General features: G+C 41.4%; 1 protein-coding gene and 1 long non-coding RNA gene across 8 annotated transcripts in view; one reads left to right on the plus strand and one right to left on the minus strand.

Annotated features, from left to right (window-relative positions):
* The window catches only part of sv2ca (synaptic vesicle glycoprotein 2Ca), a 141,830-nt gene that overhangs the window by 14,123 nt on the left and 99,942 nt on the right, over positions 1-27,765 (minus strand). The window contains exons 4-10 of one of the 6 annotated variants that reach the window (XM_059974517.1): positions 24,359-24,492; positions 17,866-17,955; positions 13,607-13,673; positions 10,360-10,498; positions 9,123-9,287; positions 8,572-8,705; positions 6,249-6,452 (exon numbers count right to left, since the gene is read on the minus strand). In XM_059974517.1, coding sequence (XP_059830500.1) covers positions 6,249-6,452; positions 8,572-8,705; positions 9,123-9,287; positions 10,360-10,498; positions 13,607-13,673; positions 17,866-17,955; positions 24,359-24,492 — 933 coding nt within the window. Of the gene's footprint in view, positions 1-6,248; positions 6,453-8,571; positions 8,706-9,122; positions 9,288-10,359; positions 10,499-13,562; positions 13,674-17,865; positions 17,956-24,358; positions 24,493-27,765 lie in introns of all 6 variants that reach the window. The other 5 variants (XM_059974521.1, XM_059974520.1, XM_059974519.1 and 2 more) reach the window with 5 other exon arrangements.
* LOC132396712 (uncharacterized) lies at positions 13,578-17,070 on the plus strand. Of its 2 annotated transcripts, XR_009513086.1 has the most exons (3): positions 13,578-13,691; positions 16,057-16,195; positions 16,770-17,070. It is a non-coding gene; the product is annotated as an uncharacterized LOC132396712 (long non-coding RNA). The 2 variants fall into 2 exon arrangements; XR_009513085.1 differs by lacking the exon at positions 13,578-13,691 and having other exon boundaries at positions 15,600-16,195.

A 27,765-nucleotide genomic window follows, 5' to 3' on the forward strand; every position in this document is an offset into this window, starting at 1 on the left:
CAAAAGAATAAGTTTGCAGATGGTGCCAGGATTGCCGGAGTTGTGGATATTGTAAATTCTGCTTAGCAGAAAGTACAGAATGATATCGATCAGTTACAGATATAGGTGGAGAGGTTAACCCAAGCCTGTGTGAGGTGTGCTCCTTAGAATCAGAATCACTGGTAAATGTTGATTTGCAGCAGCAGTGGAGTGCAATGCATAATAAATTACTGTAAGTTACAATAAGAAATATAAAAGTAAATAAATAGTGCAAAAAGAGAGCAAAATAGTGAGATAGTGTTCACAGTTCAAGGACCATTCAGAAATCTGAAAGTGGAGAGAAAGATGCTGTTCCTAAAAGATTGAGGGTGTGTCCTAAGGATCCTGTACCTCCTCTCTGATGAGTAATGAGAAGAGGGCATGTCCTGGACGGTGAGCATCTTTAAGGATAGGTGTTGGTTTCTTGGGTCCTTGCCATTTTGAAGATATCCTTGATGCTGGGGAGAATTGAGGATGTCAAATGACAAGAGAAAGTATACAGTTAATGGCATTCTCCTTAGCACTGAGGTACAGTGGGATCTGAGGGTCCACATCCATATTTTGCTGAAAGTGGGTACACAAGTGGAATAGGTGGTAAAGGAGGTGTACATACATAATGCTTGCCTTCATTGTTTGGAGAGTAAAGTTTAAGAGTAAGGAAGCCAGACCACACTTGGAGCATTGCATGCAGTACTCTGCAAGCATGCAACACGTGCTGCATCACTGTCTGGTATGTGTGGGAGAGGGTGGGGACTACTGTACAGGATTGAAATAAGCTGCAGTCAGCTCCATCATGGCCACTAGCCTCCTCAGTATCCAGGACATTTCAAGGAGCAGTGCCTCAAAGGCGGCGTCCATCATTAAGGACCTCCATCATCCAGAAAAAGCCCTGTTCGCATTGCAACCATCAGGAAGGAGGTACAGAAGCATGAAGACACACACAATGATTCAGGAACAGCCTTTTTTCCCTCTGCCATCTGATTTCTGAATGGACGTTGAACCCATGAACACAATCTCACTACTTCTTTGTTTCTATATTTTTGCTCTACATATTTAACAAATTACACAATACATGCTGGTGATATTAAACCTGATTTTCCTTCTGAGTTCTGGTCATTCAGTTGTAGGAAAGATGTGGAAATTGTGGAAAGGGTACAGAAGAGCTTTATTAGGATTCTGTCTGGATTAGAGTGCATGTGCAAAAAGGAAAGGCTGGATAAATTTGTTTTGTTCTCCCTAGAGCAGCCTTTCTCAACCTTTTTGCCCTGGAGGAACCCTTGAAATAATTTTCAGGTCTCAGGGAACCCTGTGTAAATATTATTATGCCTATAGCTCACGTAACATCAGTGTGATCAGTAGATTGTAGATATAATAATCTAAAAATAATTGTTAATCCTCCTTTAAGTAGAGAATGAATTTTTAGACAAAATTTCTAGAAAAAAAACCAGGTAGTTAAGCTTCCAGCCTCCAGGTCCGACATATAATTCTCCATTACTTCCGCCACCTCCAACGGGATCCCACTACCAAGCATATCTTTCCCTCTCCCCCCCCCCCCTGCTTTCCACAGGGATCGCGCACTACGCAACTCCCTTGTCCACTCATCCCCCCCATCCCTTCCCACCGATCTCCCTCCGGGCACTTATCCTTGGCAGTGGAACAAGTGCTACACCTGCCCTTACACTTCCTCCCTCACCAACATTCAGGGCCCCAGACAGTCCTTCCAGGTGAGGCGACACTTCACCTGTGAGTCGGCTGGTGTGGTATACTGCGTCCAGTGCTCCCGGTGTGGCCTTTTATATATTGGTGAAACCCGACACAGACGGGGAGACCGTTTCGCTGAACATCTACGCTCGGTCCGCCAGAGAAAGCAGGATCTGCCAGTGGCCACACATTTTAATTCCACGTCCCATTCCCATTCTGATATGTCTATCCATGGCCTCCTCTGCTGTCAAGATGAAGCAACACTCAGGTTGGAGGAACAACACCTTATATACCGGCTGGGTAGCCTCCAACCTGATGGCATGAACATTGACTTCTCTAACTTCCGTAAATGCCCCTCCTCCCCTTCTTACCCCATCCCTGACATATTTAGTTGTTTGGTTTTTTCTCTCTCTCTCTGCCCATCACCCTGCCTGTTCTCCATCTCCCTCTGGTGCTCCACCCCTCCCTTTTTCTTTCTCCTGCTCTGTATCACTTTCGCCAATCACCTTTCCAGCTCTTAGCTTCATCCCAACCCCTCCGGTCTTCTCTTATCATTTTGCATTTCCCCCTCCCTCCACTACTTTCAAATCTCTTAGTATCTCTCCTGTCAGTTAGTCCTGATGAAGGGTCTTGGCCTGAAACGTCAACAGTGCTTCTTCCTACAAATGCTGCCTGGCCTGCTGTGTTCCACCAGCATTTTGTGTGTGTTGTTTGAATTTCCAGCATCTGCAGATTTCCTCGTGTTTGCTCTTTAAATTCACTACTGCGAAGCCTCGACCAGTGATGCCTACACCGAAGAAGTTTAAATCTTCTCTTCGACGGGAGTTCAGTGAAACCCTCTCTCGCTGCTCACATCTATAGTTTCTTCATCCCTTCAACTTTTCGATCACATTTTGACCCAGACCCGCTATTGCAGCCACATATTCTTCCTTGGAACGTGTCTCCGCCGCCAACTGACTGCAGTTGGCTTCAGGATCTGTTTTCGAGCTTCTCAATTTGGACCTTCTGAGGATCCCAGGTGCCCACATTTAATTGACTCTGCCTCCCGTTGAGCTCTGAGGGTGACACTCTCCGCCATGAGAAGGTACCTGGCGTCCCTATCACAATCCCTTCCACGCCTCCGGGACACCTTTCTCTCCGTTTGCAATGGACCTGTCCGTTATTTCATCCTCCGTCAGATCCACGCGTGCAATCGCCGTTTCTTTGACTTTATCACGTCCTGCAAGGATGGCAAGATCTTCCATCTGCAGACCCCAGAGCCTGCTGGCTCCACCACCAGCAGGCATGGACTTCATATCGTGGCCCCGGGCCTGGCCGTCGATCTCGGCTGCCCCAGCAACCCAGGACTCCAGCACCATCACCGCGGGTTCCAACGACCATGGACAGCTTCAAAGCGATTGCGCAACCACCGACTGCGACTCCAACCTTGAACTCCAGGCCGGGTCTTCACATGCTGCGATTGTGTCTCCTGTCTCCCCTTCCCCCACCACCACTCTGCAATCTCCTCTCCCTCAGATCCCATCGTCAGCTCCTGGGCCCTCAGAGGCTCCATCTTCCTCTCACCCCAACCCTTCCCTCTCCACTGACACTACTAGCCTCCCTCCCCCCTCTGATTCCGTCTCTCATCCATGCCGGGTCTTTACCATTCCTTCAACTCTCTGAGGCAGAGCGCTCTGTCCTCATCAAGGGCCTCACCTTTGTCCCCTTTCACCCACACCTCAGCGAGTTCCGCGTACGCCATGATGCTGAACTCTTCTTCCGCTGACTCCATCTCCGAGCTTACTTCTTTGACAAGGACTCTCCTACCCCCACTGATGACCCCTTCTCCCATCTTCAACCCTCCTCCTCTTTATGGACACCCTGCTCTGGTCTTCTGCCTGCTCTGGATCTCTGTATTGTTAATTGCCGACGGGACATCAACCGTCTCGACTTCACCACCGCCTGTTCCAATTCCAACCTCACTCCTTCCAAACACTCTGCTCTCCGCTCCCTCTGTACCAATCCCAACCTCACTATAAAACCTGCTGACAAGCGGGGAGCTGTTGTTATCTGGCCTACTGACCTCCACCTGGCCAAGGCACAGCGACAACTCTCTGATACCTCCTCTTATTTATCCTTTGATCATGTTCCCACTAAGGAGCAACAGGCCAATGTCTCCTATACCATCACCAACATCAGCTCTGGGGATCTCCATCCACTACCACCAACCTCATAGTTCCCACACCCCACACTTCCCGTTTCTACCTCCTACCCAAGATCCACAAATCTGCCTGTCCAGGTAGACCCATTGTCTCAGCTTGCTCCTGCCCCACGGAACTCATTTCTGCATACCTTAACATTGTTTTATCCCCCCTTGTTCAATCTCTTCCCACTTACGTTCGAGACATTTCTCATGGGTATTGTACTCTTCTATGTCCCATGGAAGTGCTGGCAGCTGGCATGATTTCAATCCTCAACTCAAAAATGGGCACATTGTGTAAGTCTTCAGCAGCATGAAAATCCAAATGATGCAGCTGACTGACCCTCCCTGCCTGCTGCTCATGAAATCAGAAGGATGTGTGGTGGGGGCTCTGACACCCGGTGTAAAAGAGAATACGAAGAGCTCCCTGTGAACACTATGATCCAAGTGAGTAGTGAAGGAGATTCGAGGGCTGAATGGTTTACCCCTGGGTCTATTACAGTATCCCAAACAGAGATAAAGTACCAATAGTCAATGAATTGTGGCTATCTCCCATCCATCTGAGTTACATTTCAAATCATATTACTGGCTTTGCTCCATCATGAGAGTCAATACTGTGACATCCAATAAACAGGTTGTTTAACATAATTGATTTTATGATACATGGAAAAGATTGATAGGAAATTATTAAGGATGTTTACTAAGTCTACATTTGTGTTTATATTATGTAGTGTTAACCAACCTAAAAATTTATGTATCCTCAGCAATTTAATGTTGATCTTTTCAATACTCATCATGTATCAGTATGCTCAGAAGGCCCATCTATTACAACATAATGAGACATTCTGATACTTGCCAGATTACTGAAACTACCTGTATCTGAGCAGGATACCAATTGTCCATAACCAGCATGAATGGGAAGAATGCCGACAGGTGATAAGCATGATAACGTAGAAGTATGTTTTTTTTCCTGAAAACTGGTAACTAGGTCATGAGATTATTTCTGATAGAAAATGATAGAGTATTAATAAATTAGCTGTTTATAAAACAGTAATATGAATCAGACGTAAGACTCAGCGTACACTATCATTAGACACATTACATAAGTCAATAACTACTGTCCAACTTTAACTCCATAGTTTTTTCCATGCAAGGAACATTCTTATGTTTCCTTCTGAAATAAATAATCAATTAGCTGATTAATTCAGTGGCAAGTTTTCTCATCATGCTTCATGTCGCATTTATCAGAAGATTGGTGAATTCATCTTTGTGCCGTGCTTCCACCTGGTGGCAAAGCACTTAAAAACCGGCAGTCTTGCTTAGATATCCTGCAGTTCTCAAAAGAATGCAGTTGGGTTATGGGATGATGATACTCTTCCTAATGCAAGTTAAGCAAAATGGTAACATACCGGATTCTAATTATACGGGATGACAAATTTTGAGGAAGTATTGTCAATTCCCTGACAGTGAAGATAATATGCAAAAAAAACCCCAATTCAAATGAATGAATTGTGAAAAGTACATTTATAAATAACACAGGAGTATATTTTGAATTTCTGATCATTCATTTTGGACAAGAAATGTGCACACTGTGCTAAGATGCCATCCCTCTCGATCCACTGCCCTGCAACCTCCCACGTTTTCTGGTAGGCTTGCACTTGGCAAATAAATCATCAACATAGGTCAAGACATAGCTGATAAAATTGCAGTCTCAGCTTACTTGTGCCCTCTGAACAACTCCCAAAGCATAGACTCCCTAGTAATATAAGGAAAACTGTGTCCTATGAAAATCAATGCAGTGCCTCTGCCCCCAGGCTAATAATTCGATGATACTCCCAGACTAATTCATTTGAAATCTCAAGTGTTTTACACACCAGAACCAAGAAAACCCACAAAGTAAGCAAAATATAGCAAAGTAGAACTTTAACAATGTTCTCTCCAACTAATCGACCATATTCTACTGGAATGCATTATGCTGCATGAAACATATATCTCAAAGTCAGAGCCACGAATTAAAATCTTCACCTATTTTGTTCTTGCACATCTTGGAACTAGAAGTTTCATTATTAATTGTTTAACTACGGCCCTGAGTTAACTTGGCTAATTCAGAACGTATTAGAAATCAAACCTGCTGCCTTCCTGTTTAATTTGTTCCATGGCAAATTAAGAACAACAGTCTCTTTCCAAATATCAAGCAGAAGAATTTTAACAAGATGCTTAGCATCAGACCAGAATCAATTCTGTTCTCTATACTACATTAAATGAGGTGGAATGTGATATCAGCAAATGATCACTACCAAGAAGGTTTTAATCTGCAAAGTGTTTGTAAAAAATCAAAGAGAAATTTTACCTAACATTGTCAAGCGTCCAATCCTATCCATGAGCAATGCAGATACAATGTTGCCCGGCAACACTGCTAGTGTTCCTAAGAAGTTGACAAAGTAAATCCAGTAGGCACTGTAGTCTTCATCAAAGTTAATCTGACAACCTTTCTTGTTGTGTAGAAACGTGGTATTGATAAACTGACAGTCAATGAACTTAGACTCTTCAAGATCTGAAGAAAATCAAGAAATGCATATAAATTTATGGTTGGCATTGTTTCAAAGATGAAATTATTAATTAAATAACTTAATGCTTGGTACTTCCACATTATTCCTCATTATCATTATCTGTTTAAACTGCTGCCAAGAAAAATCAAAGAGCATAAGCACAGAAAGGAAGGCTGGAAAGCTATGCGGTTAATTATGAAAATATTTCCTCTCAAACTCCGCAGACGACATGCAGGTTATGTTTCAAAAGGCTGCTTATTGAAGTGAATGGCAGTGTTATATTCCCCTATGGCAGAGGTATGGTGTGAAATAACTGTAAAGCATCCAAACATACAGAATTCCTTTAAAGAAGATGAATGTTAAAGTGGTTTTGTCTTTGTTAAAATAGCACACAGTGTAATATCCTATCTTTGCATCAAAGGATACATTTTAAATTTGGACGTCAAAATCCTCACCTCCCCTCATATCAACACACAAAATGACTCTATTTCCATGCACTTTCATTCCATGCCTTCAGAATAAGTATAATATACTGACAATTTCACATTTGGGCATGGCAGAAGCTACTAATATACTTATGATGTTGAAATCAGGTCTAATTGTATTCAAACTCTTAACTGGAAGTGAAATGTGACTGTTCTGAAACACTTCAGAAGTCCCATCCATTAGAGTCATAGAAAAGTACAGCACAGAAGCAGGCCCTTTGGCCCATCTAGTCCATGCCAAAACCATTTAAACTGCATACTCCCATCGACCTGCACTGGCACCACAGCCCTCCCTACCCCTGCCATTCATGTCACGCTAGCCAAACTTTACTTAAACATTGAAATTGAGCTTGCATACACCACTTGTGCTGGCAGTTCATTCCATACTCTCATAACCATCTGAGTGAAGAAGTTTCCCCTCATGTTCCCTTTAAACTTTTCAGGTTTCACCCTTACTCCATGACCTGTGGCTGTAGTCCCACCCAATCTCAGTGGAAAAAGCCTGCCTGTATTTACCCTATCTATACCCTCATCATTCTTCACTATTTACCCTGGGGCAAGGGCATGGAATAACTTCTCAGACCACCTTATTAGATATAAACCCTTTGCCTGCCACTGATAAATGGGAAAATGGGCTGGAGTTTTCCGGAAGCAGTGTTGCCTTGGTAGCTGTAAATTGGCTGAGTAGAGGCTAAATGCATCCACAAGCATCATGTCAGCCTTGGCACTGAGGGTCCGGGCCTGGACTCATAAATAGGTAACAATGTTCCACTCAGCAATTCTCAGGAATGCTGTGGTTAAGGTTGGACTCTGTGGTGGAATGAGCTGCAGAGATGTTATTTTTCTGGTAGTTTAACATTCCAATGCTTGTTCATGCTTTTACATAATTACCTATAATACATGTCATTGTTCATTGAGTTTTTCAGTGGTTACAGTGGCCTCTGTAATTTTCTGGAAACTTATTGATTTCAGAGCCGGGTGTCACATTGTTTGAATCTGGCTACTTAATTGGTTAACTGTTGTCTGTTGGAATTGCAATGGAATTCCATTCCATTCCGTTTTATTCATTTGTTTTTGTGCGGGAGGAGGAATGTAGGGATTGATGTACCTGTTCCACTTTTGCTAATTTTTTTATGCGGTTGGGGGGACTTGCGGGGGGGGGGGGGGGGTCAATGATTGTGCTGCCTTTCTTTTCTCTCTTGGTTTCATGGCTACCTGGAGAAGAAGCATTTCAGAGTTGTGTACTTTGAACCCTGAACTTGGACTCAGTGGTCTGATATAAGAAGACCAGATCACATTTGTTTGCTCATTTTTCTGCTTTCCCTGCCTGTTCTTTCCTTTAGCTCTCTTTTCCTCTTTGTATCTCACCATGCTTCTCCCTTCATCTTCTTTGTTCTTGTAACACTTAATAAAATTATTGGAAGCAACAAAACTTTTGCCTCACTTTCAACTTCCAAAGTCCGTGTGGATTGCATCAGGATCCAACACTGGCAACATCACTGAAGCATATCTTACACACATTGATGAGTTATCAACTATGACAGCATCAGTGAACATGATTATTGTGCAGTAAATATCAGCCTAAGGACATCAGGATCTGTCTCCTCAGCCACTGCAAATTCATAATTTACTCACTTACCTGTATTATAGAAAAGGGTTTCTGTAAATGTGCAGTTCTTAAAATAAGTAGATAACGATGTCACGTCTTCAAAATAACAGTTCTTAAAGAGGGAATCTTCAAATGTTACTGCTTTAAACTTCATGATGGTGAACCTTTTAAAAAGAATTTTAAAACTTTCATGCTAATGGGGTAAGGTAGTAGTCACGATCTTACAGAATGGCAGAGCAAGTTTACGAAGCATGGGCCATCCTTGCTTAATGAACACTTCTGAAAATAAATCTGGCCCATCCTATTGAGTCTCTCTTTAACATAGTCATTCAAGCTGTCTATCTTCAGAAATCCATAACCCCTGTATCTCCCTCTTTATTGAAGCTGCAATCTCCAAATTACAATTAATAAAATGTTTAAAATATGCACTTAGCAAAAGTGCACTGATCACCATATATCTCCACCTCCTCTTACGTGAGTTAACTAACTGTTGAATCAAAGAGCTGACATTCTCAACTGTTTGCCAAGCACGTGTTTTACCTTTAGCATGCATTGAGATGAACGACCTAACCACTCCTAACCTGTCTCTGATGTATTCTCCATTTGTGTGGATCTGGTTTTCCAGTGTAAAGTTGAACACAAAATCTTCAACTCTTTCTCCATAAAACCTTTTCACCCGGGATGCATACTCATCAGCTTGAAGGTGTTTGATGACATCAGGGAACCAGACAGAGAGGCCATAGTAACTGAAAAGTAACAGAGTGAGCTTAGAAACTTACGTCGCCAGAAAATGCTTCAATAAGAACAGAAGGATGTTGTTCTCACATCAATTGAAGCACGGGAAGCAATTTACTCCAACTCTGCTGTTTATGCAATTAAATCTGTTTAGTAATGCTTGAGAGAAAATAATGGAATGCATGATGTGATAATACACATAATGGATGGTTTCATAATTGATTAATTAACCTACTACTGAGAGTCATTGGTAGGAATAACAGCTTAAAATATGCTAGCACTGGTTCTTTCTACAATTCTATCAATGTTAAGGAAAAGTGCAAATAGCTTTTGATGGGAATATATCCCCTCGTATGCTGCAACTTGAGACAACTCTTCAATCTTTCATCCACTTTGCTCAAAGAGGTGAAAGTGCTAATTGCTGTGGAATAAAGTTACATCAACTTTGACAGCACAGCAGTGCATTTCACATCACTTGGGATGTTCGTTTCTATGTGTCCAGTATGATCATTATCATACTGTTATTAGCATCAATTAAATAGCACGCATCAGTAGGAATACTGACTGACTAGCCCAATAATAACTGGACAAATATGGTATCCCTTATGTTAGTCTACACACATTGAGAATAGGTCTGGACAGAAAGCTTCTTCTCTCTCGTGTGGCATCTTTACTTCCTGAGCAATGTGTGGGGATTTTATTTACACTCTAATTATAAATACTCAATGACTGGGCTACAAAAATGCAACAGGATTATTTCTAGAGATTTGTTTTGTAATAAAATTCAAATGAAAGCAAATTATAGCCAACCCAAACACAAGCTGACCCTGAGGACTTACATTATGTTGGTATTTGACCTAAACCTGTCACATATATTCAGGTTCTGTTGGGCTAAAGTAGCCAGAGTCTTGCTCCTTCCCAGTTGTATACATCAGTCCATCTTGTTGCACCAAAGAGATGTGGTCAGCACATTTCTGGCCATGACACATCTGCTCATAAGGCAAGTAAATTGCGTAATACAGTTGGAAAGTTTACTTTACCGGTAGGTCATGTTCAATTAATTTTGACTACAGGAAGCCTTACCCAAATGACAAGGTTGTCCAAACTACAACAAGCAGAATGGTGTTTCGCTTGACAGGATAGTTAAAACATCTCATAAATGTCAGCCAAATCTGTGAAAATAAAAAAAACAATTTCATAAAACCCCACGGATATTTAATTATAATACCAGCTGCTAATACGGGGAGTTAAAAAACCATCAGTGAGGGCTGCAAGTTCACTGTTCTCAGATATGAAGTGGGAGATGTTACTGCAAATTGCTCCTGAGGTGGGATGATGAAGCAAAGCAGAGGATGGTCTCATTAGCACTAATTAAGTAAATTGCTAGAGTATGCTGTGCCTCCAGGGCACATCACCCATTTGAACAAATAACAGTATCAGCTTCCTACCTAACTGACACCCAAAATCAAGTTCAACATAATGACATTGAAGGGTAACATAATGTGATATTGTACAGTCCGAGCTTTTCTGGTCTTCACTGTGAACCATATTCTTTCTTTTCAATCAAGTTTTCCCAGCAACCTGCAAATAATTCTGAGCCCCCCTCCTCAGAATGCAAAGAGGCTTCAAGATGATTTAGACAGATTTAGCCTACAGACAAATATATGGCCTGGTAGAATGGACGTGTAAAAGATGGTGGGAGAGTCTAGCACCAGAGGGCATGGTCTCAGAAAAGAAGGGCATCCCTCTAGAACAGAGATGAGGAGGAGTTTCATTAGATAGAGGGTGGTGTATATTGGAATTCATGCCACAGACAGCTGTGGAGGCCAAATCTGGGTATATTTCATGTGGGAGTTGATAGATTCTTGATTAGTAAGAGTATCAAATGTTATTGGGAAAAGGCAGGAGAATGGGGAAAATAATTAAATAGTAGAGCAAACTTGATGGGCCAAATGGCCCAATTCTGCTCCTATGTCATGATCTTATAGTATTGCAGGCAGTTTTACTCTACATCCCTGAAGTACCTGACAAAAGAAGTGCAGCAAAGTTTCACCTGTCTGATTTCTGGATGTCAGAATTGCCAGATGAGGAGGGACTGGGTTGACTTGGCCTATATTCATCATGGTTTAGAAGTTAAGAGAAGCTCTCAATGATACATACAAATTTGTCAGAGGTGTTGACAGATTGGATGCAGGGAGAATGTTCTCCCGTGAAGGGAGGAAGATGGGGGTCAGTGTGTCAGGATACAGGATAAGACACTTGGGACAGCCAAGATAGTTCTTTTTCTCCCTCAGGAAAGTGAGACATTGGAATTCTCTACCACAGACAAGATACTGAACAAATTTCTAGATATAGAAGGATTCCGGGGTAAGGGAAGAGATGGGGGATCATAAACAAACATACTGAATGGAAAAAGATGCTCAAAGAGCTGACTGGCCTCTTCCTGTTCCTGTTTTTCTGTTTCAAATCCTTTTGTGGAGTTAGCAGTAGAAAATGTCATATAAATGTAAATATGTCAGTGGCATCCTACCGAGTCAGTCATAAATGAAGCCTGAAAATTAACGAGGTAGGATGATTCATGCTGACATAAATGGTGTGGTGAGGTCTAATTCTACCACTGTCTCTTTTGTATTGTTAAAGCACATCAAGCAAGTGTGGGTTCTCCACATAGTAATTTTAAGATTAGGCTGGAATTTTCAGGATTTAACATAAAACCATTGTCACAAAGAGATCTTGTGTGCTAAATTCAGCCATAATTTTAATCAGTTGCAGTACTTTTATGCTAAACACATTTAATCACAAACCAGAATATTGCCTAACTACAGCAGTTTTTACAATCTATTTACCACAACTCAGTAAAGGGCTTCCAAGATACATGCTATGATCAAGAACCCTTAGTTTTGGATAGCTACTAAAGCCCATCTGAGAGCCGTGGGGAGCACTCTCAATGTCTTCCAGGAAACAAGGGTAAAATTTCCAAGCATAGTCTTCCTTGATGATAAGGTTCCCAAAGTTGAAGAAACATTTTGATCAACTGGCAAGTTGAGTGGAGCAATTTAAACTCAGTAAGTGCAAGGTGATGCATTTTGGGAGATCAGATAAAGGTAGGACATACAGCACTGTGCAAAAGTCTGAGGCACCCTATCTCTCTCTCTCTATATATATATATATCTGTGTGTGTGTGTGTGTGTGTGTGTGTGTGTGTGTGTGTGTGTGTGCATGCCCAAGTCTTTTGGACAATATTGTACAACATGATTGTTAGGGCCTGAGGAAATACAAAGGGAAAAAAGGAACCTTGATGTACAAATTCTTAGATCCCTAAAGGTGGCTGCATTGGTACATAGGTGGCGAAGAAGGTATATGAGATACTGGTCTTCATTAGCTGAAGAATACAATATAAAGGCATGAAGGTCACGGGTCAACCTTATAAAACATTAGTTAGGCCACGGCTAGCATGTGGAGAAAGGACGTGACTGCACTGAAGAAGGTACAGAGGTGATTTACCACCACATTGCCTGGGATGAACATGTTAGTTATGACGAGAGACAGAATAGGGCTGGATTGTATTCCCTGGAGTGAAGGAAACTGAGGGACATAAATAGAAGTATAGAACATTATGAAGGGCTTTGATAAGATCACTAATGATAATTTTTCCCCATCTGGAGAGAACTAAAACTAGAAGGTTTAAATATAAGGCCAGACATAAAAGAGTTTGAGGGGACCTCAGGAACAGAGAGTGGCTGCAACAAAGAAGGCTTTGCCTGAGAATATGGTGGATGCCATATATAAAGATACTCCCATAACTTTCAGTAAAAGAATCTGGATAAATGTTTGTGTCACTGAGACAGACTAGGGGCTGGTAACTGGAAATAGTATGATGGGAAGCTGATGGAAGGCATGGACTGGAGGGTCAGAGAGTCATAGATCACCAAAATAGGGTCTATGAGTCCACATCCCCATCCTGACAAGGGTAGGGTGGTTACACTACATTTTTTGTCTGTGGCATCTCTCCAACTGTATGGAAATAGGATCTTTTGTTCAGTTATAAACTCACAAGATCCCAAATGCTTAAGCCAAATAGAAATCTCTCCCACATTCCTAAACCTCAAGCTCCGATTTTTACCTGTTAGGGTTATCCTTTGCCATTTTGTTGTGTAATTTGTCTACATTCAACACAGATCCCACAAATCACTGGTGAAATGTTTTTCTCTCCCAGTGCACAGTATCAAATATCATCAGAATGAAAGATAATGTTTTATATGAAATCACAGGGCTGTTTTACTTACCCCATACATTTCAGTTTTGATTCGAACAAACCATCTCATATACCAAGTGCCAGTGTCTGTCTGGATCTCTATTAACTCATCAATCAATTTTGGAGTCTTGATTCTATTAACCTGTGGAAACAAATAGAGGTAAGTAAAATCATTTTGCTAGACTACATTCTTTCTAAAGTAGATATATTTTCAACCGTAAATGAAAATTAAAAGCCTGCAGATGCTAGTGAATCTCTCTGAAACAGGAGGGACCTGGCAAGTATCTAATGTTCAATTATTCAAGAAGCAAAAGAGGGATAATCCTGGATAACGTAGGCTTATGAGTTCTCTCATCAGTGGTAGTGAAGCTATTGCACTAGTTCTTTAGGGATGGGATTTATGAACACTTGGAAAATTATGACCTAATTAGGGACAGTCAGCCTGGCAAGTTGTGTTTTACTAGGTTGATTGAGTTTTTTCAGGAGGTGATGAAAGTGATTGATGAAGCTAGAGCTGTGGAAGTTGTCTACATAGATTTTAGGAAGGCATTTTACAAGGTCCCTCATGGCAGACTCATGCAGAAGATTAAGAGGTATGGGATCTATGCTGAATCACTGTTTGGATTCAGAACTGGTTTCCCTTGGATAGTGGTCCAAAGAATCTATTCTGGCTAGAGGTTGTGTTTTGCAGAGATCTGTACTGGGACCTTTGTTATGCGTGATATATATACATGACCTGGATGAAATCGTGAATGGGTGGATTAGTGAGTTCTCAAATCATACCAAGATTGGTGGTGTTGTGGATAGTGTGAACAATTGTCAAAGAAAACAGCGGGATAATAATCATTTGCAGCTATCGGTGGAGAGATGGCAGTGGAAACTAAATGGAGACCTGATTGAAGTATGAGAGGCAGATAGTCAGTATCTTCTACCCACAGTCTAACTCTCCTATACAAGAGGACATACATTTAAACTGAGAGGGAGTAAGCTTAAAAGGGATGTGTCATGCCAAAGGGTCTTGGCCCAAAATGTTGACTGTACTTTTTTCAAGGATGTTGCCTGGCCTGCTGAGTTCCTCTTGCATTTTGTGTGTGTTGCTTAGATTTCAAACATCTGCAGATTTTCTCTTGCTTGTGAAGGGATGTGCAGGGCAGGTTTCTTACATAGAGAGAGGTGGGTGCCTGGAATATGGTGGTAAAGTAGGCAAATACAATAGAGGTGTTTAAGAGGCTCTTAGATAATGCATGAATGTGCAGAGAATGAAGGGACATTGTGTAGGAAGAAAGTATTATCTTAGTTAGACATTTAATTACTACTTTAATTAGTTCCATATTCTATGGAAATGTGAAATAAAAACAGAAAGTGTTGGAAGGGTCTGATGAAGGGTCAGGGAGCTGTTTAGACTCAGAAGCTGCCCAACCTGCTGAGTATTTCCAGCAGTTTCTGTTTTTATTTCATATTTTCACCACCTTTTCTTATTTAATCAGGATGTAACTTTGTCACTGAAGAATCATTTTATTTTCACTTTGGATCAATTCAGAAATCATGATAATTAAAATGAAAGTTGGAAGCAGGATACAGCATGAAGACAGAATGATGCAGTGTACACACGGCCAGTGATCTCAGAGCAAAATTAATTGTCATAGTTTACTTCTCCCTTCAAATTTGTTGGGGCAACATTAATTACAATCCGCATTTTCAGACGGCAAAAAGCCATCATGACCACGATAATAGATGATTGAGAAATACAGTATAAGACTTATAATTATGAAATACAGCTTTTAGAGTATATTACCTGAAATAGCTCAAATGGTCATCATGCATCCCTTGGCATCTGGGGTGTACTTTGTGAGATAACTGAGATATGCCCTGTAATAGGCTCAAGTCCAATATCGCCCACGATCTATTAATGAAATTTGAGGGCCCACTCCTCTGTCATGAGCAGTTGCGTTAAAAGAAAAACATTTCATGCTCCATTTTGAAATGATCCACTCAAACTGACTCCCATTTCACCAAATGAGCCAATGTTACCTTGATAATGGCTTCACCTTCCATTAGGTGCCATGTATGTGAGCATTCCTCTATCTGTAAGAACTGAGTGCACCATGTTGTGAGCACTGAGTACCAGTCACTGTTAGTTGCTTTCAGAAAAGAATGTAGTAATTCTGTCTTTACAACTTGACTTAGTTAGCAGTAAAACCAAAGAAGCCGCAGGTACTTAATCAGTTTCTGCCCTTCACAGCTGGGGCACCCAGCTACTCTCAGATCCGTCATGTGCATACCAAACACCAGTCTTGTGAAACTTCCAGTGATGTACAGCAAGGATAAAATCCAGAAACTTTAAATCAAGGGGATTACACTGGACGGTGAAATAGCCTATAATTAGCTGGGGAAGAGCATCATAAAGCAATTTCCTTTCCCTAGACGGGTTTTTCTTATGTTTTAGCTTTCTACATATTTTGTGATGCTTAAACACAGTGAGAGCAACAGGTCTAATCTATTTTGTTATCCATTCCTGTATTCAGCACAGCAACAGACACAAAATGCTGGAGGAACTCAACAGGTCAGGTAGCACCTATGGAGGAGAATAAAAATTAATGCTTTGGATCAAGACCCTTCATCAAAACTGGAAAAGAAAAAAAAAACAGAAGACAGAATAAAAAGGTGAGGGAGGGTTGAAGGTGATAGGTGAGGGGGGAGGGGGATGATGGAAGAAGCTGGGAGATGATGGGTGGAAGAAGTATCAGGCTGAAGAAGGAGAAGAGAGTTGAACCATGGGAGAAAGGGAAGGAGGAGGGCCACCAGAGGGAGATGATGGACAGGTAAAGAGAAGAAAAGGTGTCAGAAGGAAGCCAGAATGGGGAATGGAAAAAAAATGGAGGAGGGTGGAGAAATTTCTGCAAGTTAGAGAAATTGATATTCATGTCATCAGGTTGGAGGCTTGTATTTCTTTTCAGGCATTTTTAAGAATCAAGTGCATTGGTAGATATGGAGTCACATATACCTGAGATGTGGAAAGGATGACTGGTTTTCCTACCTGAAGAGCAATAATGATCCTAACAATACAGTAATTTCAACAATACCATCACTGTTAACAGTCGATTACTGTACATTTACATTTGTTTTCAATAGTGAGAAACAAGCTCCAGAAGAGAACAATGTTTTCCAATGTAAGGGATTTTTTGAAGACTATCTATCTCAATCCACTCTTATTTATTTTCTATTTGCTACCTTGTAGGGAGATAATGGCTGCAAAAGACCCAGGAAGCAACAGAACATCAACTTGAGCAAAGTGCAAGGAGATCTTGTTTCCAAGATGGGTTTCCCATAAAGGAAATAAAAGACCAACTAGTTGTCCTAAGTTTAATCTCTCAAGTCTCTAAATTGTCAATCCAAGCTCATCCTCTACCCGTGAACACTTCGCCCTCTACCCGTGATGTGAACACTTCACCCTCTCCCTGTGACACATCCCCCTCTATCCGTGAACACTTCATCCTCTACTCGTGAACACTTCGTCCTCTACCCTCTACTCATGAACACTTCACCCTCTACCCGTCGACATTTCACCCTCTACTCATGAACACTTCACCCTCTACCTGTGACACATCCCCCTCTATCCGTGAACACTTCGTCCTCTACTCGTGAACACTTCGTCCTCTACCTGTGACACATCCCCCTCTACCTGTGAACACTTCACCCTCTATCCGTGAACACTTCGTCCTCTACTCGTGAACACTTCGTCCTCTACTCGTGAACACTTCGTCCTCTACCTGTGACACATCCCCCTCTACCTGTGAACACTTCACCCTCTATCCGTGAACACTTCGTCCTCTACTTGTGAACACTTCGTCCTCTACTCGTGAACACTTCGTCCTCTACTCGTGAATACTTCACCCTCTACCTGTGACACATCCCCTCTACCTGTGAACACTTCACCCTCTATCCGTGAACACTTCGTCCTCTATCCGTGAACACTTCGTCCTCTATCCGTGAACACTTCGCCCTCTATCCGTGAACACTTCATCCTCTACTCGTGAATACTTCACCCTCTACCTGTGACACATCCCGCTCTATCTGTGAACACTTCACCCTCTATCCGTGAACACTTTGCCCTCTACTCATGAACACTTCACCCTCTACCAGTCGACATTTCACCCTCTACTCATGAACACTTCACCCTCTACCTGTGACACATCCCCCTCTACCTGTGAACACTTCACCATTCACTTGTGAACCCTTTACTGATGAACACTTCGGCCTTTACCTGTGAAAATTTCATCATTTACTACGACCACTACACCCTTTACTATGAATATTTTATATTTCAAACTTACTGTGAAAACTTTCTCTGGTTGTCCCCGTGCTCTCATATTCGTGTCGTGAATTTGTTTCAGGATCATCCAGGCCTCATCATGTTTTCCCACCTATAAACACAGACAAACCAAATTCACGGCAGGTTATCTATTTCAGAAATAATAGGGTTCTTTGTCGATAAATTTGCTGAATAAATTATTTCTACCAAAATCGGGAGAGCTTAATGAAGTCAGTTTTATTTGCTTATTTATTTAGAGATACAACACAGTCAAAGGCCCTTCTGGTCAATGAGATTCTGCCACCAAATTACACCCATGTGACCAATTAACTTACTAACCCACATGTCTTTGGAACTGGGGAGGAAACCCACATGGTCACAGGGAGAACATACAAATTCCTTGCAGACAGTGGTGGGAATTGAACACGGATTGCGGGTGCTGGAAAGAAATTGTGCTCATCGCTACACTACTGTGCTGTCCACTACTGTACTGTTTTGATCAGTTTAATAAGGTCAGAAGTTTATTCTTCATTCTGATCAAATGGATAAGTGATTGATGGAAGTGCTTTGTGGTCGAAAGATTACTTCTGAGGTTCATAAATCAGGAAGGATCAAGGTTTCTTCTTTTATGTTACTGCTAAGGCTAATAAAATGGTTTCTTTGTTATGTTAAAAATAAAAATACTTTTTTGTTATGTTAACTGCTGAGAAAGTGCTTCTCTCTCGCAGCTTGTTTGGGTTATAATTATTGTTAACGAAAATTGTATTCATTTGCTAACCAATTGGGATAGATGTTATTCTTTCTTGCGTGTCTGTAAGCTTTTGTTTCACGGACTTTGGGGAGAAGGCACGATGGGGATAGAGAGAGGAGACATTATGCTGTAAACTGGACGATGGAATGGACCCCAGGCAGGAGTCCGAGGCCCAGGGGCTTCGGCAAGGAGAGGATACGAGGACAGACTTATGTGGAGCGTCTGGTTGACCACCGTGGTTGGTCCCAGGCAGCGGGTCGAGGAGGTTGGAGGGGATCAAATGGTGGCAAGAAGACTCCATTAATTGAGCTCCAACGGTTGTGCACAAAGTGGTTGAACTTTGATAAATTTGGCGCCTTTTACTTTTTCCTTTTATATTGTATCTCTTTTAATTACATAGTTCCAGTAAGATCTATAAAGTGTAATCATTTAATCACATGTGGTGTACTGTCTGTTATTTGGCGTGTTGGGGACATCACACAGCATCCACACCAGCTGATTACCCAGTTTGGCGGGGCTGAAGGCTGCTCCCCCTAGACGGAAGTGAGCTGAGCGAGCCTGAGGCGACCCAGGGGGCTACAGTTCTATTTCTTCACTCCTTGTCACACTCGCTCACCTCAGCCTGGGCCATTATCCTGAGCCACAGATTCCTGAATCTGATTGTGATTCAGTGATGCATTTCAGAAGCCAGAAAAAGTACTGGAGGAACTCAAGCATTATGTCTACAGGGAAATGGACAGTTGATGTTTTAGGATGACAGTGTGGAGAGACACCAGCTACCAAAAGACCAGGGAGCAAAACAATATCAATTTAAGCCAGGGCTCAGGAGAACCTGGAAAAAAAATCCCTCCACAGATGTTATAGGCGAATTCATCAAACAGATTGCTTTCTGCTGCACATTGCAGCATCTGCCATCTCCTCTGTCTCCATGCACTGTTGAAAGATGTGCATGTTAAATGCCAAAAGCTTTGGACTCAATTATATGTCCAAATTTATTTGCTGCCACACAGAATCAGAACCTAGCATGGCTGTAGAATCTCAGAGTCTTGAGAAAAGTTGGAGTGACAGGACAATGGAGAGAAGAAAACAGAAAATGGTGTATAATTGGTAACTTTTCCATGACTATAACCCTCAGACATTATAGGTTTACATCATAAAATACCAACAGAACTGATGGAAATACTCAGCAAATCTCAAACTGTTAAAAGTTAAAACCCTGAAATGTTATCACTGCTTCTTTCTCCATCAATGTTGCCTGACTTTCCACGTATTTTCAACATATTTTGTTTTAGTCCATAGGACCTTAAGACCAGAGCAGAATTAGGCTATTTGGCCCATCGAGTCTTCTCTATCATTCCATTATGGCTGATTTATTATACCTCTTAATCCCATTCTCCTGCCTTCTCCCCATAACCTTTGACCCCCTGATTAATCATGAACCTGTCACCCCCTGCCTTAAATATACCCATTGATTTGGCCTGCACAGTGGCCTGTGGCAATGAATTCCACAGATTCGCCACCCACCAGCGAAATAAATTTTTCCTCATCTCTGTTCTAAATGGATGTCTCCCTATTCTGAGGCTGTGCCCTCTGGTCCTACACTCCCATACTATAGGAAACATCTAGTCCATGTCCACTTTATCCAAAGCTTTCAATATTCAATAGGGTTCAATGAGATCTCCTCTCATTCTTCTAAACTCCAGTGAGTGCAGGCCAAGAACAATCAAATGCTTCTCATATGATAACCCTTTCATTCCCAGGATCATTCTCATGAACATCCTCTGGACTGTCTCCAATGCCAACAAATCTTCCTCAGGTAAGGGGCCAAAAACTGCTCATAATATTCCAAGTGTGGTCTAACCAATGCCTTATGAAACCTCAGCATTACATCGTTGCTTTTGTATTCTAGTTTTCTCAAAATTAATGCTAATATTTTGAGAATTTGCCCTCCTTACCACTGACCAAACCTGCAAATTAACTGTTGAGGAATCTTGCACAAAGACTCCCAAGTCCCTTTGCGTCTCTTAAGGAATCTATGCTGACTTTGGCCTATTTTATCATGAACTTCCAAGTACCCTGAAACCTCATTCTTAATAATGGATTCCAACATCTTCCCAACCACTGAAGTAAGGCTAAGTGGCCTAAAATTTCCTTTCTTCTTCCTCCCTCCCTCAAAAAATGAAGTGACATTTGTAATTTTGCAGTCCTACAAACCTGTTCCAGAATCCAACGATTCTGGAAAGATCATTACTAATGCCTCCACAAACTCATCAGCTACTTCTTTCAGAATCCTGAGGTGTAGTCCATCTGGTCCAGGTGACCTATCTACCTTCATAGCTTTCAGCTTCTCAAGCACCTTCTCTTTAGTAATAGCAACAACACTCACTTCTGTCCCAACACTTACAAGTTTCTGCTATACTGCTGACATCTTACGCATGGAAGACTAACACAAAATAAGTTTATCCGCCATTTATTTGTCCCCCAATACTACCTCTCCAGCGACATTTTCCAGCAGCCCAGTATCCACTCTCGTCTTTACTCGCCATATATCCGAATATGTTTTTATCCTGAATGCCTGCAAAGACTAGCATTTCAGGTTGTATTCTGTATGTATTCTCTGATAATAAATGGAACCATTTGATATTATTGGCTAGCTTACCTTAACATTTCAGTTTTTCTCTCTTTATGGCTTTTCCAGTTACCTTTTTTTCGGTTATTAAAAGCTTTCAAATCTTCTAACTTCCCACTGATTTTTGCTATATTATATGCCCTCTTTTTTGCTTTTATATTGTCTTTGACTTCCCTTGACAGCCACGGCTGCCTTACCCTCCCTTTAGAATACTCCTTCATCTTTGGGATGTATCTTTCTTTTGCCTTCTGAATTGCTCCCAGAAACTCCAGCCATTGCTATTCTGGCATCATCCCTGCTAGTGTCTCCTTTCAGTCAACTTTGGCCAGCTCATCTCCCTCGCCGCTGAAATTCCCTTTATTCCACTATAGTCCGTAGTTCATAGATAAACTTTAATTATCATTTGACCATACATGAATACCCATGAATACAGCCAAACCAAACAGTGTTACTCTGGGACCAAGGTGAAAAGCACAGTACCAATAGTCACACACAGCACAAAGCACATATAGCATATATATATAAAATAGTAAGCACATGTAAGGTATTAGTAAAATACAGTCACACAAAAAATAGTCCAAACCCCTGAGTCCATGAATGTTGCAGAAATCTGCAGTTGAACACAATACGGCTTGTGTTCTGCTGAGAGAACAGCACACCTCCTTTGCGTACTGATGCCTCTCTGATGCAGGCAACAGTACAACCAGCTCCTTCTGTTTCTCCAGCAATGAAAAACTCACTGATAGGGTACACCTGCAGTACTTTAAGTTCTTAAAGTCTAACAGGGTCTTACGATCATTTAAATATGTTTAAAAAAGACAATAACACCTTTGGTTGACCCCATAGAAGTGGTTGTGATTGAATGTGCTGCCATCTTATTGAAAGTACTGTAATATTGAAGCATCTGATTTTAGCTTCTCCTTCTCAAACCACAGGGTAAATTCTATCATATTATGATCACTGTCTCCTAAGGGTTTCTTTGCCTTTATCTCCCTAATCAAATCTGGGTTATTGCATAACACTGAACCCAGAATTACTGTTCCCCTAGTGGGCTCAATCGCCAGCTGCTCATAGGCATTTCTATAAATTCTTTTTCTTGAGGTCCAACACCAACCTAATTTTCAGAATCTACCTGCACATTGAAATTCCCCATGACTAAGGTAACGTTGCTCTTTTTATATGTCTTTGCTATCTCCCATTTTAAATTTATATCCCACATCCTGGCTAATGTTTGGAGGCCTTTATGTAACTCCCATTAGGTCTTCTTACGGGTGCAGTTTCTCAACTCTACCAACAATGATTCTACATCTTCTTCTCCTATGTCATCACTTTTTAAGTATTTGATTTCATTTTTTATCAACAGAGCCACTCAACCCCTCTGCCTACCTGCATGTCCTTTCAATACAATGTGTATCCTTAGATGTTAAGCACCTGACTATGATCTCCTTTCAGCCATGAGTCAGAGATGCCCACAATACCTACCAATCTCTAACTGTGCTATAAGATCATCTACCTTATTGCATATACTGCATGCATTCAAATGTAATACCTTCAGACCTGTATTCATCACCCTTTTTGATTTTGGCCCCCACTATACTTCAACTCATCTCACTGACTGCAATTTTGCTCTGTCATCTGTCTGTCCTTCCTCACGGTCAAACTACACACTGCATCAACTTGAATAACAACTGCCCCATCCTCAACCCTACCACTCTGGTTCCCATCCTTCAACCAAATTAGTTTACATCCTCCCCAACAGCTCTAGCAAACCTGCCCAAAAGGATATTTGTCCCCCTTGGGTTCAAGTGTAACCCATCCTTTTTGTACAGGTCATATCTTCCCCAGAAAATACCCATTGATCCAGAAATCTGATACCCTGCCCCCTGCACCAATTCCTCAGCGATGCATTCATCTGACAAATCATCCTGTTCTTACCATCTCACTGGTGCATAGCAGAGGCAACAATCCAGAGATTACTACCCTGGAGGTTCTGTTTTTCAGCTTTCCACATAGCTCCTTGCATTCTCTCTTCAGGACCTTCCCCTCTTTTTTCTGCTTATGCCATTGATACCAATATGTTCCACAATTTCTGGCTGTTCACAATATTATTGAGGGAAATGGCCACAGGGGTACTCTACACTGGTTGCCTATTCCCTTTCCCTCTCCTGACAATCATCCAGGTACCTGCCTCTTGACTCCCTCCCTGTAGCTCCTGTCTATCACCTCATTTTCCTGTATGAGCTGAAGGTCATCTTGCTGCAGCTCCATTTCCTTAACACGGTCTCTAAGGGGCTGTCACACCTTTATGCAGATGTACACAGTCATCAGGGAGAGTGGAGATGCAATCTCCCTGTTAACTGTCCATCTCATCTATGCCCCTCATAATTTAAAACATTTCTACAAGGTCATCCCTCATTCTTCTACATTCCAAGGAATAAAGAATTAGCCCAGCCAATCTCTCCCTTAACTCAGGCAATATCCTTATAAATCTTTTCTGCACTCTCTCTAGTTTAACCACATCTTTCCTCCAACAAGATGACCAAGACTGTACACAGTACTCCAAGTGTAGCCTCACCAACGTCTTATGCAACTGCACCACACTCTCCCAACTCCTGTACTCATTTCCCTGACTGATGAAGGCTAGCATGTTAAATGCATTTTTCACCACCCTTGTAATTACTTTCAATGAACTATGCATCAATACTCTCAAGCCTCTCTGTTCCACTATCCCTGCCCCAACCCTACCATTAATAGCACAAGTCCTGCACTGGTTTGACTTTCCAAAATGCAACACTTCACACTAATCTGTAATGAAATGCATTTGCCACTCTTCGGCCAACTTCCCTAACTGATCAAGATGCTGCTGTAATCTATTATAACCCACTACATTATTAACATCAACTCCTCATTATATGTCATCTGGAAACTTACTAATCATGCATTATGCATTTACATTTAAATCATTTATATAAATAACATAGACCCAATACCAGTTCTGGCAGAACACGACTCAACAACAGCCTCCATTCTGAAAAACAACCTTCAACCACCAAGCTCCTCCCAGCCAATTTTCAATCCTGTTTTGAAGATTGTTATTGCAGGCAGAAAGAAGAAGCCCCCTGCCAGGGACCTTACCTCCAGCAGATATCGAGGACTTTCAGGCATGAAGGTAAGTGCCACAACTGAGGAGACACAGGGAAGAGCACAGACAACGACAAACACTCGCCAGCTGTGGAACTGGTATGCAGAACCCATACTGAAACTCCAACCTGTCCAAAAGAGAAGCAAATTCAGAACCAGAATCAAAATCAGATTTAATATCACCAGTATAAGACCATAAGATATAGGAGTGAGTTAGGCCTTCTGACCCATTGAGTGTGCTCCACCATTCAACCATGGTTGATCCTTTCTCCCCTCCTCAAACCCATTCCCCGGCCATCTCCCCAAAACCTTTGATGCACCATCAATAACTCACTCTGAGACGTAAAGGCGAGATATCGGCTTTTATTGACTGGAAGAAGGAACAAGTAGTGAGTGACCACCATACTACATCCTGGAGACTGAGAGGCTGGGCTCAGACCTCAATCGCCTTTATACAGGGGTCTGTGGGAGGAGCCACAGGAGCAGTCAGCAGGGGCGTGTCCAGACAGGTATATGTAGTTCACCACAACCTTTGATACTGATAAGACCGGTATATGTTGTGAGATTTGTTAACTTTACAGCAGCAGTACAATGAAATACATAATTAATAAATATAGAGAAAAAAACTGAGTTGCATTAAGGGTATATGTTTTTATTAGTTAAGCTGAAGTAACTAGTGCAAAAAAACAGAAATAAAAACGTAGTGAGGCAGAGTTCATGGGTTCAATGTCCGTTTAGAAAGTGGATGGCAGCAGGGAAGAAGCTATTCCTGAATTGCTGAGTGTGTGACTTCAGGCTTCTGTACCTCCTTCTTGAAAGTAACACTGTGAAGAGGGTATGTCCTGGGTGGTGGGGATCCTTAATGATGGATATTGCCTTTCTCAGGCACCGCACCTTAATGATGTCCTAGATACTATGGAGGTTGGTACCCATGATGCAGTGGACTAGTTTTACAACTTTCTGCAACTTACTTTGATCTTGTGCTGAAGCCCCCCCAAAACCAGACGGTGATGTAGCCAGTCAGAATCCTCTCCACAGTACATTTGTAGAAGTTTTCAAATATTTTAGTTGTGAAACCAAATCTCCTCAAATTCCCAATGAAATACAATCACTAATGAAATATAATTCATAGAAAATTAAACAATTATTCCAGATGAATTTCAGTTCTCATTTCATCAGTTTTCTTCTGAACTCCCAGCCTTTTTTATGCCATGGTATACCATTAAGCAAGTGGTCTGTGGACCACAGGTTGGGACCCCCTGCTATAAATCTTTTGGAGATGCAATTCATGCAGAAGCTTTTTAACATTTCCATAGCATTATTGAAGAGGCTCTACAACGGGTATCAAAACTGTCAAACACATCACTGGCAACAGCCAACCCACTATCTATATATACAGAACGGTGCTGGAAAAAAGGCCAGCAATATCATGAAGGATCCTACCCACCCTGCTAATGGACTGTTTGTCCCACTCCCTAGGAGAAGGCAATGCAGCATCCATACCAGGACAACCAGAGTCAAAAACAGTTACTTTCCCCAAGAAATAAGGCTGATCAACACCTCCACCATCAGACACTCCTGTGCTTGGCATCACATTACAGACATACAATCTATGTATATAAGTGATCTTATGTATTTAAATGTATTGCATTTTATAATATTGTGTTATTTTGTGCTGCATTGGATCTGGAGCAACAATTATTTTGTTCTCCTTTACACTTGTGTACTGGAAATTACATTAAGCAAACTTAATTTTTGAATCTTGAATAGGCAATATTCAAAACATTGAAGGTCAATCACCTGAGAATTCCTTCTTCATGTCAAATAGCTGTTCAATGCAATGTTCACCATCAAATGCAGCATCATGCAGCTCATACTAAAGGAGACTATAATATATTGTCCAGGTTACAATACACATTAACAAAAATTTGCCAAAGTCTGATCAAGAAAATCAGAATAAACTGACTCATGTCCTCAAGATCTGGTAATTCAACAGATGCAGAAATGTATTATAAAAATAGCTCCATGAGATTTGTAGTAAAAACTGTAAACATTTTTATGCCAGTATTTAAATACATGAAATCCAATTGAGAAAGCCACACACTGAAGGCAGTAAAATAGTAATTCATTTCAAGAGAGACACAAGGTTTGCTCTCTTGACAGATTCTCAATTTGTATATTGAAATTATATATCATCATCAGTAATTCATTTTCCATTGCTTGCAATCCTCCACCTCACCTGAAATCTTCCACATCCATTGCCCATCACCTCCCTCTGGTGCTCCTCCTCCTTCCTCTTCTCCCATGGACCACTCCACTCTCCTATCAGATTCCTTCTTCTTCAGCCTCTTCCCTTTTCCACCAATCACCTCACAGCTTCTCACTTTATCCCCTCCCCCACCCACACACTCACTTTCCCTCTCACTTGGCTTCTCCTATCACCTGCCAGAGTATACTCTTTCCCCTCCCTCGACCTTCTTTCTCTGGGCTCTTCCGCCTTCTTTTCCAGTTCCAACGAAGGGTCTCGGCCCAAAATGTTGACTGTTTATTCCCCTCCATAGGTGTTGCTTCACATGCTAAGTTCATCCAGCATTTTGTATGTTGCTCCACATTGACCAGATCTCTCTCATCTATTGAAATGGTCACATCCTCAAAGAATTTAAACAAACCAACCTAAGATTACTATTGCTTCGTAAATCATGTTGACTGTTCAATCCTATTATTCTCTTCAGATGTTCGGTTATTACATTCTTCAATATAGGTTCTAGGAATTTTCCTACCACTGACAGATTGCTAATCCCTGTCTTTCCTCTCTTTTCTTTCCTGAAATAGCAGAGGCTCACCTACTACTCTTCAGTCTGCAGAAAACAATCTCAGAATCTACAGACAATAACTAGAGCATCCATAATCTCTAAACCTATCTCTAACACCCAGGGGCCAGGAACCTATGGCACGCATGCTGAAGGTGGCACACAGAAAATTTTTTCGGCACTGATCAACCAGCACCACTCCTTAATTCATTAAACCCCACTCATTATAATAAGATACATAATGATGATCTTTTCTGCCAAATGAAGAGTGAATTTTTTTTTTACAACCTGAGAGCAGAGAGATGTTTTCACAGGAAACATTTTACACCAGCTAGGTGCCAGCTGGTGGGAACACATGATATTCATTGATATCTTTTGAATTCCTTGCAGACCTGGTGTATGTTAGTATTGGGACAGCCAACAGTTTACAAAAATGCTATTTAGAAATACCATTTTTCAATTCTTTTAAAAAAAATTACTGCTAATAGCTTTTGAACAAGTTTTCTAAAATGCTTCATTTATTTCCATCTATCCCTGCTGTACTTAATTAATAATAAAACAATGAGAACATGCAAATAAGCACCAGGACTC

This window comes from Hypanus sabinus, chromosome 7 (genome assembly GCF_030144855.1).
Source record: "Hypanus sabinus isolate sHypSab1 chromosome 7, sHypSab1.hap1, whole genome shotgun sequence".
Lineage (NCBI taxonomy): Eukaryota > Metazoa > Chordata > Chondrichthyes > Myliobatiformes > Dasyatidae > Hypanus > Hypanus sabinus.